Source organism: Acartia tonsa, chromosome 12 (genome assembly GCF_053477335.1).
Source record: "Acartia tonsa isolate MP-2025a chromosome 12, ASM5347733v1, whole genome shotgun sequence".
In the NCBI taxonomy this organism is placed as follows: Eukaryota; Metazoa; Arthropoda; class Copepoda; order Calanoida; family Acartiidae; genus Acartia; species Acartia tonsa.
The window spans coordinates 19163729-19176988 of record NC_137271.1 but is presented as its reverse complement, the minus strand read 5'-3'; the positions used below and the strand labels follow the sequence as shown (position 1 = coordinate 19176988).

General features: G+C 32.6%; 1 protein-coding gene across 1 annotated transcript in view; it reads right to left on the bottom strand.

Moving 5' to 3' along the window:
- Positions 1 to 847: 847 nt before the first annotated feature.
- The window catches only part of LOC145334140 (uncharacterized), a 50024-nt gene continuing 37611 nt past the window's right edge, over positions 848 to 13260 (bottom strand). The window contains exon 7 of the mRNA XM_080179442.1: positions 848 to 981. Within this exon, the coding sequence (XP_080035568.1) occupies positions 861 to 981 (121 nt within the window). The 3' untranslated portion in view covers positions 848 to 860. The remainder of the gene's footprint in view (positions 982 to 13260) is intronic.

Here is a 13260-nt window from a genome sequence, read left to right as displayed (position 1 = left end):
TAGCAACTCTACAATGTTTTTTTTCAGTTGTCCGTATATACCTTTTTGTTGGAGCATAGCAACTCTTTAATCTTCCTTTGTAGTTATCCGGAGACAGTGCAAAATGGCACCAAAAAAATGACGCCATACGATAAAATAACCAATGAGAGGCGAGTATATATTTTACCATTGGTCAATTACAACGTATACTGGTCAACTTTGTTATATGACGTCAATTTTTGGTGCCATTTTGCGCTGTCTTGTTTTCCTTACCTACAACGTGATGTCCTTTTAAAGAAGCTTATCTTCTTTAAAGCTTTACAAATATACAACTTACATGCAAAGATTGTCTTAATTTCCATAAATTTTATTCTTTAAAGTAAATTATTCCTTTGTTATGCGTGTTGTCATCCTTGTCTCATTTAAAGTTTGATATTAGCTAAGGACGGATATACATTTGATGTTAGGGCAGAAAGAGAGATAGGTCATAAGATGCAGTAAAATATATCTATCTCTATTTTTCAACGAGAAATAGCATTACAGACGGACTAACCGATCAAACAAGTTTTAAAACATATGTTGATTTGTTGTTTCACAAACTAAATTTATTTGATTATCTTGAATAACAACCGAGCAAATTCCCAATAAATTTAAATAAAGAGCATTACAGACCTATATTCATTACACTAGTTACCAAAGTTTTAAAATAACGCTTTCTTGTTCGTTGGCTTAACAACTTTGGGGACTTTAATTGTCTTTTATTCAGGAGGTGTAATTTTGTGTATCATTATTGAGGAAGTAAATAAATTTATCGGTTATTGTCTTATCCTTTTAGATTCCAGGTTGCTTTGTTATAAAAGAAAGACAATAAGATAAATAAATTATATTTCTGTATATATTAGAATGATACATATAAGAATGAATGCTAGATATTTATTCACGGGTTGATAATTAGAAGGACAAGAATTACAGGAGCTCGTCTTACAGAAACTTGAACATACTCTGAAATAGAAAAAGAAGATTAGATCTTATAAAATATATGCATTTTGCAATGTGAAGTTCCTTATTCAAAAAGCCTAAAACCTGCCATAAATTAATTCCAATTTCAAATGATTTAAAGATCCAGCTCAGTTGTTCAGAAAATCTTTCGGAAGATACGTTCACATATATAATTTACTACTTTATAGAACAGAATTTTCATCAGATATCCTTTACTATAAAAAAGTAGGAGTATTGTTTGTCAGTTAAAATCTCGCTAACCACTAAACTGTGAGTATTTTAAAGATACAGATGCAGCTTATAGTGACTAATAAAATATGACGGTAAACAATATAAATGACCAATGACAGGCCAGTATACATTGTAATTGACCAATGGTAAAATGTATACTGGCCTATCGTTAATAATTTGTATTGTATGACGTCATTTTTAATAGGCACTATTCACTGCTATTGTTTGTCAGTTAAAATCTCGCTGACCAAAATACTGTGTCTTGATATGGTATTAGGCTAATTTGTTTTTAGATATATCGACCCTGTCGAAAGTATTCTAACACCTAATCAATTGAACCATAATATGAACAATCAATAGATTTCAAGAAAACAATTATACTTTTAATGAGATATTTATCTTCATACAAATAGAGAGACAGACAAAAAAGAATTGAAGATATGTGTATATAGCTTAATAATAATTGTTATATTGACAATCGATAAAGAAGAAAAGGTTCATTTTTTTCGCTCACGAACCTAATTTTTGTTGGAGGAGGGAATTCTTTCCCCCTCCCTCTCTGAAATAATATATCTAATGGGGCTCACCAAATAAATAGCTTTTGCTATATGCAACATTTTAAAACCTTTCTTTAGTGGTCAGGTTGGGAGGGGAAACTTATACCCAAAATTTTTATAACCATGTTTGTTCATTTGATTTGAGTTTTGATTAGTTAGTTCCAAACTAGTATTGTCCAAACTTTTCAACCACTGATTAAAATCTACATTAGGGCAATTTAGATTATCATCATGAGGGATGTGTATTTGTTTGTCGACCATTGTTCTAGCCCTTTAGATCTTTGTAAAAAATTAGTTTTTATTTTGTTGAACGTTTTGCTAAAGTCAAACCGACATAAAATTATTTCTAAAATTAGTAAATTTCTGTTGTCTAAGTTTAGATAAGTCATTTTCCAGTATACCTTCGAATAAAATGTATATTCGCTGGATTAGAACCGATTCTCAGCCATACTGAATAATCATGTATAACATCGTATTACCGACAATTTCTCACAAATATTAAAATAAAAAAATCATGCAATTAATTCTAGTTTTGTTAGCCCGAACGGCCGGGCTAATTTTTCTAATTTTTACTTCTTTTATTCTTCTTTAGAATATGCATATTTTATATTCAGTAAATTTCAAATGACTGCAAAAAACTTGAAAATAACAACGAAATATGTAAATATCTAATATAAATATTTTTATATTGCGTAAATTTTCAGCTGAAGTTATTATTTTATGAATACAAAGCTATAAAATTGAATAATATAGTTTCTTCAGATATCTGCAATATGAAACTATGAAAAGGGTGTCTCAACCATGACACTTTGGTTGAGTGTGACTTCCGAATTAGCGGGAAGTTCTAGAGATCTTGTTTGACGTACACACAAACCCCCAATACCAGGAACCATCAAGTTTCAACAGCAGGTTTGATTATAGATTTATTGAGGCAAACTATTTCAAAGTCCTGAAATTACAAGATCAATTAATAAACAGAATAAAATATTATACGTTAACTTAAAACTTTGAGCACTAAAAAAATCTTTTTTTCTTTTGGTTAAAGAATCTTTGGGTACTTTGGCTTTAAAGGAAAATTATTTGGTTTAATAAATCTTTGTTAAATGCAAAAATAAAAGCACATAAAAAATTACTAAAACATAATAATTAATCATAATAAAGTTTCATGTTTAGCTGGCTAAAGCCTTTTAAACTAAATAAAATCGTCCTATACGCCATTCAATTTAAATAAAATGAACAAATTCTACCTGAAGTTCTTATGGTTTAAAGCCCCTGGTATACTAGGGTCGTTCACGCACTATGAGACCAATGATAGGCCCAACTTTGTTCTCCGAAATCTTCACACACTCACATATCATTCAAAAGTAAAGAACGTGGACGCATCAAAACATAAACAATCCATGCCGCGTCTCTTTAGAAAAGGAAAGTCAAACAAAGACGACATTTGCGCCTAATTTGAAATTTGAATAAGGAATTAATTTCGATCTTGATAAACACAAAGCTTCCTCGAAAAGAGGTTACGACAAAGGGAATATATTCTAAAAACAAAAAAATATTTGTAGTCTATTTTTAACCCTTTGTTTTTGCAGAGAATTTAATTATTGATTATGAATATGATTTTATAAATCTATCTTTAATAGCAACTAAAAAATTAAATTTGCCTACATAATTCCCAGCTCTACAATATGCACTGGCAGTTGATGGGATAATTTTAAGCATTGGAATCTTCACAAGAAGGTTTTGCAGGACACTTTTAAATAAAGAAATGAAAATATCTTTAAATTAATTATACTATTTTTAATCTTGTAGCAGGACAAAGTGCCTCAAATATCAGCCATGTGACGTCATAAAAATGAGGGAGATGAGAGGAGAAGTGTGAAAGAAAACTCATTAAAAAGAGATGAATAATCCCTCATTTTTATGACTTCACATGGCTGATTTTTAAGACTCTTTGTCCTGCCTCTCAAACTTTTAGATTACTTTTTCGAATTAATATCTGTAATTCTTCAGATAAATGTAATATCTATAGTATAGCTATAGAATAAACAATTCAGATTTAATAAATGATATTTCTCTTTGCTGCAGAACAATATTATTCATTTATTTATTCATTAGAGAGATACAGATTTATATAGAAATGTAATTGTGTAGTTATGTTTAAGTATCCTTATAAAAAAAAGTAACAAGATGTCTGTCTGTTTGTCTGTCTGTTTGTCTGTCTGTTTGTCTGTCGGTTTGTCTATGTGTTTGTACCAAAGGATCTCGCTAACCACTCAACCGATATGGTTCTCCTTTACAGGGTTGCTTCTCATAGATCCTAGGAAAGTTTATAACTATTTTGGGAAGGGTACCATCACCCTCCCCAGAGAAATCGCCATAAATGAAAAAATGGATATTTTTGGCAATTTGCTAAAATAATAACTAACACTATTTAGCGACGAAAAAAAAATTATTTTGGTAAAAATAATTATTTTAACATAGATTTTAGTGTCCCTATAGGCCTCTATAGATAAATAGAATTAAGGTAGAAGTGATTGTAAGTAGATAAAGATTAGATCTTTTCATGAAAATACCCTTTCTCGAATTTTATTCTTCTGCTAACCTAAAAAGTTACTTTAGGGGCCTAGAAATACATGTACAAAATTTCAGCTCTTTATCTCTACTGGCGACCTAGCGCCAGGCATGTAAAATATCAACAGATAACGGTAGCACGGCGGTTTTAATAATATCTCAGTAATGTGCAGGTTTTAAGCTCTTCTGCATATTTCAATTTAAACACATAAGGCCAAAGATATTATATCCAAAAAATCTTTTGTCAAAGTCTACTCTACACCTAGCGCCAGTCAGTTTTCTAAAATCATGCATTTTATACCTGTAAAAAATGAAATCGCCAGCGCTAGGTGTAGAGTAGACTTTGACAAAAGATTTTTGGGATATCATATCTTAGGCCTTATGTGTTTAAGTTGAAATATGCAGAACACCTGAATTCACCTTCCAAGCCATTCTCTAAGCATTTTAAATTTTTTTATGAAATAACGGGATTTCAAAACTGCCTTTTGAAAAGGCCTAAAAAATATCTTTGTTTGTTCCTTTTTTCACTGTTTATAGATACAACTTATTAAGATATTATTCTCAGTTAAAAAAAAATTGGCGCTTCCAGTACCAAAACCGGCAAAAACAGGCAGTTAAACTTCTGTACCCCTACTTAACCCCCTAACAGACCCCCCCTCTATCTCGGCTCCTGTTACAGATAGAGACGTAAAACTTTTTTCTTGTGGTTTATATAATTACTTTTTCTAGTCATAGCAGTTAGACCGCTCCTTATCCGCTTTTTTTCGGCCAGCTGCTAAATATTAAAACTGCTGTAGAGCAGCCAATTTTAAAGATAATAAAACCATATTTTATGATGAACTATTATTTTTTATAACAAAAAAATACCTTTTCTGACCATCGCCGAAAAACGAAAAATAACGGAAACCCCCAATTTTGGCGGTAAAACGGCGGTTAGCGGCGCTAAATAATATTTTTTATCTGTTTATAGTTACAACTTATTAAGATATTATTCTCAGTTAAAAAAAAATTGGCGCTTCAAGCACCAAAACCGGCAAAAACAGGCAGTTAAACTTATGTACCCCTACTTAACCCCCTAACAGACCCCCCCTCTATCTCGGCTCCTGTTACAGATAGAGACGTAAAACTTATTTCTGGTGGTTCATGTGTATTTTTAGAGAAAATTACTTTTTCTAGTCATATAAGTCAGACCGCTCCTTATCCACTTTTTAGCGGCCAGCGGCTAAATATTTAAACTGCTGTAGAGCGGCCAATTCTAAAGCTAAGAAAACCAAATTTTATGATGAACTATTATTTTTTATAACAAAAAAATACCTTTTCTGACCATCGCCGAAAAACAAAAAATAACAGAAACCGCCAATTTTGGCGGTAAAACGGCAGTTGGCGGCGCTAAATAATATTTTTATCTGTTTATAGTTACAACTTATTAAGATATTATTTTCAGTTCAAAAAAAATTGGCGCTTCCAGCACCAAACCCAGCAAAAACAGGCAGTTAAACTTCTGTACCTCTACTTAACCCCCTAACAGACCCCCCCCCCCTCTATCTCGGCTCCTGTTATAGATAGAGACGTAAAACTTGTTCATGTGTATTTTTAGAGAAAATTACTTTTTCTTGTCATAGCAGTCAGACCGCTCCTTATCCGCTTTTTAGCGGCCAGCCGCTAAATATTAAAACATCTGTAGAGCAGCCAATTTTAAAGCTAAGAAAACCAAATTTTACGACGAACTATTTTTTTTTATAACAAAAAAAATACCTTTTCTGACCATCGCTGAAAAAATGACAAATAATGGAATCCGCCAATTTTGACGGTAAAACTGTGGTTGGCGGCGCTAATTAATATTTTTATCTGTTTATGATCACAATAAAAGACTTCATACAAAAAATTGGCTGATTAAGGTCTGGAAAGGGGCAACACAGTTAATTGTTGAAACTAATGTAACAGATTTTTATTTTAGTCAGATGCCAGACGCAGACAATTAAAAAAATTAACATTTAGAAATATTATCAATTTGTCTACAAAGGGTTAAAAACAAAATCAAAATATACAAATCTAATTATTAAAAACATCAAGATGATCTTTTCCATCCTATTACATATTATCTTTCTTATTTTCCTTTTCAAATGCAAGATGTATTTTAAAAATTTAGCTGTTGATAGAAAGATTCTGGATCATGGAAAGAAAACGAAGTTGCCAGTGATTCTTATGTGCTAATATGCATAAAATGACTTTAGAAATGTCTTCTGATTTTTGTTGAAAGGTGGATACAATAAGTGAAGGACCTATTTTTATAGTATCTAACAAAAAAAAGTTTATAATCAGTGATAGTGAGAAAAATTGTGTCTATGGTTGTCTTTATATAAACTTTTGTAAAATATTTAATATTGATATAGTGTAAAAAATAATTGTAGTAATTTTACCATTCTCCCCTTCAAGGGCGTCCAATGTGTTTATTAGGCGGGGGGGGGGGAGGATATTTTCATTTAGGGGGGATAACAGGATGTCTGTTTTTTATGTCTCTCTGTTTGTACTGAATGATCTCACTAACTGCTGAACTGATATGGTTCCCCATAACAGGGTAGCTTCTCTTAGCGCCGCCAACCATTTTATCGCCGAAATTGGCGGTTTCCGTTATTTGTCTTTATTGGCGATGGTCAGAAAAAGTATTTTTTTTGTTATGAAAAATAATAGCTCGTCATAAAATTTGGTTTTCCTAGCTTTAAAATTGGCCGCTCTACAGCTTTTTTAATATTTAGCGGCTGGCTGCTAAAAAGCGGATAAGGAGCAGTCTGACCAGCTATGACTAGAAAAAATAATTTTCTCTAAAAATACACATGAACCAACAGAAAAACAGTTTTACGTCTCTATCTGTAACAGGAGCCGAGATAGAGGGAGGTCTGTTAGGGGGTTAAGTAGGGGTACAGAAGTTTAACTGCCTGTTTTTGCCGGTTTCGGTGCTGGAGGCGCCAATTTTTTTTAAACTGAGAATAATATCTTAAACAGTTGTAACTATAACCAGATAGAAATATTATTTAGCGCCGCCAACCGCCGTTTTACCGCCAATTTTGGCGGTTTCCATTATTTGTCGTTTTTTGGCGATGGTCAGAAAAGGTATTTTTTTGTTATAAAAAATAATAGTTTGTCATAAAATTTGGTTTTCTTAGCTTTAAAATTGGCCGCTCTACAGCTGTTTAAATATTTAGCGGCTGGCCGCTAAAAAGCGGATAAGGAGCGGTCTGACTTATATGACTAGAAAAAGTAATTTTCTCTAAAAATACACATGAACCACTAGAAATAAGTTTTACGTCTCTATCTGTAACAGGAGCCGAGATAGAGGGGGGGTCTGTTAGGGGGTTAAGTAGGGGTACAGAAGTTTAACTGCCTGTTTTTGGTCCTTGAAGCGCCAATTTTTTTTTAAACGGAGAATAATATCTTAATAAGTTGTAACTATAAACAGATAAAAATATTATTTAGCGCCGCCAACTGCCGTTTTACCGCCAAAATAGGCGGTTTCCGTTATTTTTCGTTTTTCGGCAATGGTCAGAAAAGGTATTTTTTTGTTATAAAAAATAATAGTTCGTCATAAAATTTGGTTTTCTAATCTTTAAAATTTGCTGCTCTACAGCAGTTTTAATATTTAGCGGCTGGCCGAAAAAAAGCGGATAAGGAGCGGTCTGACTGCTATGACTAGAAAAAGTAATTTTCTCTAATTATATGAACCACCAGAAAAAAGTTTTACGTCTCTATCTGTAACAGGAGCCGAGATAGAGGGGGGGTCTGTTAGGGGGTTAAGTAGGGGTACAGAAGTTTAACTGCCTGTTTTTGCCGGTTTTGGTGCTGGAGGCGCTAATTTTTTTTTAACTGAGAATAATATCTTAATAAGTTGTAACTATAAACAGTGAAAAAAGGAGCAAAAAAAGATATTTTTTAGGCCTTTTCAAAAGGCAGTTTTGAAATCCCGTTATTTCATAAAAAAATTTAAAATGCTTAGAGAATGGCTTGGAAGGTGAATCTAGGTGTTCTGCATTTTTCAACTTAAACACATTAGGCCTAAGGTATGATATCCCAAAAATCTTTTGTCAAAGTCTACTCTACACCTAGCGCTGGCGATTTCATTTTTTACAGGTATAAAATGCATGATTTTAGAAAACTGACTGGCGCTAGGTGTAGAGTAGACTTTGACAAAAGATTTTTTGGATATAATATCTTTGGCCTTATGTGTTTAAATTGAAATATGCAGAAGAGCTTAAAACCTGCACATTACTGAGATATTATTAAAACCGCCGTGCTGCCGTTATCTGTTGATATTTTACATGCCTGGCGCTAGGTCGCCAGTAGAGATAGAGAGCTGAAATTTTGTACATGTATTTCTAGGCCCCTAAAGTAACTTTTTAGGTTAGCAGAAGAATGAAATTCGAGAAAGGGTATTTTCATGAAAAGATCTAATAAAGATACATAAATGTAAAATAGCTGAGAAGTGGGATTATATTGCTTTATACTCTCTACAATAGCATACAATATTAAAGATATCTTCCATAATTTAGGTTAATATTTTAGTACTATAAAACGCTTTATAGACTTTAAGACCAAAGTGTGTTAAAATCACCCATGTGACGTCATAAAAATGAGGGAGATGAGAGGATGGATAATACCCCATTTTTATGACGTCATATGGGTGATTTTTAACAAACTTTAAAAAAGGTATTAACCAACAATGATAGCTTCCCGTTTTAACATTGTACTTTGTTGTTCGAGGATTCACAACTCAAAAAATAAAATGAATAATTGCTATCAACAAAGTAACAATGGAATTACAGACTTTCTGGTAACGATTATATAGTTGGTACGCTTTCTAATTCCTACCTAACTGTTACAGGAATCATTATGTCAAGATTAGAGTAAAACACTAGAGGGAGAGAGGGTTAAATAATTGTATCTCCCCATCGCAATCGTCTTCTGCAACCTTCCTATTGGGTCATTGAAAATCAACCAATGGTATCGCTTATATTAACACAGCTTTGTAGCAGAAAATTATTTAGAACCAGACGAAAGAGGTCTTTGAAAAATGAAGGGAGGTAGTTGTCTGTATATACATCTATACTATAGATCTGTTATATGTCAAGTGAATAAGACATTTCTAAAATAGCGATAAGATCTATCCGTTACTGACTTACTATTTGAACATTTTATAAAAAAAAAAGTTATGCCAAATTTTATGCAGATACTATATAATACTTCTACAGAGTATAGTGCACAGGGATTGCGAAGGAGAGGTGTAAATGTAAAGGATGGGGGGGGGGTGTCATTTGAGATTGACAAACATATAAACTTGCTGTTTTTGGGCTCCATTTTGCAATAAATATGGGAAAAACATTTTAAACGTTGGGAAAGCTGTCCTTTGTTCATAATTCGTGTAAAGATATTAAAATTTTAGACTATCCTTTGAAATTGAATATTGAAGAATGGACCAAATCCCCAAAAGATAAAGTATACTTAGAACCACTGAGAGGGGGGATAAAGGTTTAAAACTAAAACTGTGAATACATTTATACATATGTATTACATTTTTAGATAATTCGCATTAAAATAACCTTTTTCCCTTGCTTCCGGAGGAATGCAGCAGGAGGGGGGGGGGGGGTTTCTACCCCCTCTGGCAAACTTAATAGGGGTGCAAACACCACCCTACAGCCCTCTTAGCATACTTATACACCCCACTGATACCCCCCCCCCCTTAGCTTTAGAACAGCTAAGGGGGTGGCAAGGTAAAAAATTAACATCCCCTTCAAGGACGTCCAAGAGGGGGGGGGGGTAAAGTGGTGATTACCCCCACCCCAAATAAAAAAGCTTGGACGCCCCTGATCCCCTTGTTAAAAGCGAAGCTTTTCTATAATTGTTAAAAGCGAAGCTTTTCTATAATTAGGGTCAGTCCGTACGTCCCTCCGTCCGTCCGTACGTCCGTCCGAGATAGATAGCTTTTATTCGTTAATTTAGGCATGTTAGAATTGTCCTATCGATTTCAAACTTTGCATGATGATTCCTGTAGTAGTTGGGTACGATTTAGAAAGCGTAGCAACTCTATAATCATTACCAGAATGTCCGTACGTACATTTTAAACATGTTGATTTTTCTACTTTTTTAACAACAAATTTTCAAGTGTTCTAATTATCCGTTTGATCTGATTTTTGGTATATTGATTCCTGGGACAACAAAGAACAATATTATAAGCGAAGCAACTCTATAATCAAGTCCAAAAATGTAAGTATGTCCATAAATATTATCCTGCTTCAAGCAGTTTTTCAACATATTTACTTACAATTTTGCTTCGACTACTTTTAAATTTTGATTATTCAGTTCAGATACTAGATACAAGTGTTAATGTCCGTTTGTCCTACCGTTTCAGTGCTTCGCTTTTATGGATGTTGTCATCCTTGTTTATAATTAGACCCCTTCACCCACATTATACAAATTTGACACCCCTCTCTTCAAACAAAGCCTAGAAGTTCTTGCTATGAAACTCTTTTGAAGCATATGTGATAATATAAGGTAAGCACAATAAACAAGAATGACAACATCCAAAGTATCGCAGTAAAACTATAAACAATGATTGACATTGCAAATCAACAAAATTTGACTAAGAAAAAAAGGAATATATGTACATATTCATGGATTTGAATATACGGACAAACTTTAGTTATAGAGTAGCTGCATTTCTAGGCACTCTAGGCTTATAAATATCTAATATACATATAGCTTAGAAGTTGGAGTAAATTTAATATTCTTCAATTTCTTTATCAAATTTATCAATTTATGCAATTTTTTTTAGGTTTTTCATAACTTTATTCCAAACTTTTTATTCTCTACAAAGAGGAAAGAAAAAAATAGGTAAATGTGTAATAATTTTTCTCGTATTCATTCGAATCCGGTGGATAGGAACCGGTTCTCATCCATACGAAAAAACTATGTCTATCATCGTATATCCAACTTTCTACGAATATAGAAATGTACAATCAAAAGATTTAAACTAGTATTTTAGCCCCGTGGTGCCGGCTTTATCCGCGGAAAGCCGTTTATAATACAATTCGAGAAATAACTATTTCCTGATGACTTCGAAACCGATTAATATCCGCAAGATTAGATCCAGTTCTCAGCTAAAATCGTGTATAGCATCGTATTACAAATAATTTTCCAAGAATATTTAAATAAATAGTGACATAAACAGGCGTAACTTATTACCATGCACTAACAAAGACTTCTCAAACAAAGGTCGTGCAATAAAAGTGTTGGTTGTCTGATATATGTTACTTAACCTTATATCCTTGGGTGTTAGAGTATCGCATCCCATTAGGCGGATGATGCTCTGTATTCTCTAGATAATGTTTACTAATGCATTGATGCATATATAAGGGCATCTCAATACAACATTTTTCACAGGGATATTCAATCTAAAAAATAATTTGACTACAAAATGTAATGATAATGATAATCATTTTAGAACAAATGAATTATTTTTCTGTATGATATATTAAACGCGTGTAAAAAAGTTATTTATCGCATCGTATTATAGACAGCAATTCACTGAGAATAAAATAAAATCTGCAAATTTCAAACCCTCGGGTATAACAAAACTGGTAATAATTTTATGATTTTTACTTTAATATGCGTGGAAAATTGTCTGTAATACGATGCTATACATGTTTTTTTTTCAATATGGCTGAGAACCGGTTCTAATCCAGCGGATATAAATCAGTTTCGAAGCCATGCTGAAGATATAGTTATTTATCGCATCGTATTATAGACAACTATTCGCGGATAGTAAAATAAAGAAATTATAAGATTAATTCCTGTTTAGTTGGCCGCGATTATTAAAATTGAAAATACACTTTTATTAATTGGAAAAGATGTAGTTTAACTAGTTTTATCTTTAGAATAAATATCCCTCTCATACTGCATACTGCATAGGGTATTTGTATTATTGGTATAGGATATTGTATTAGTACAAGCTATGCTACTCTATAAATAAATCGTTCATAAAGACATGTTAGAAACGTCCTATCGATTTCAAACTTTTCCTGATTAGGTACGATTTAGGATCGTTACCAGAAAGTCCGTACGTTCATGCTGATTTTTAACTTTTTTTGACAACAAATTTTAGTATTATATAATTATCCTTTTCATCTGATTTTTATAATATTAATTCCCAGGGCAACATGGTACAATATTATAAGTAAGGCAACTCTTTAATCAAATCCTAAAAAAATAAAGTAGATCCTTTTATCGTATTTACGCAATTTTGCAACAAGTTTATATTTAGATTTATAATGTAAGGTTCTGCTTATTGAGGAAATACAAACTGTCCCAATTTTGTATAACTTTTGCGGAACAAGTCCCAGTTACGTCATATTTTTCTTTCCCGAAAAAGAGAAGGGGGGAAGAAAATCTCTTCAAAAGAGATGGGGAAAACCCCCTTTTCTCCCATCTCTTTTTTCTTCCCCCCTTCCCTTTTTTTTCTTTCCCCCTTCCCTTTTTCGGGAATGAAAAATATGACGTAATGGGAACATGTTCCGCAAAAGTTATACCAAATTGGGACAGTTTGTATTTCCTCTGCTTCCTCTACAAGTGTAAATGTTCGTTTGTCTTACCGTTTCATAGCTTTGCTTTTATGGATGTTTTCATTCTTGTTTTTTTTTTATCTTTTATAGATAGGGTTGAATTGTACTCAAAAGTAATACTAATATTATAGCTACTTATATGACACTTAAGAGGCAAAGCTACTATATGTATGTCCAATAAAGTTCATTTTTACTAAAACCTAAAGTATATTTCTTAAATTCCTTTTCTTTTAAAAGCATGACAAATTCCAAAGTGCGTTAAGAATCAGTTATGTGACGTCATAAAAATGAGGGATTATTCTTTCCCACTTTTC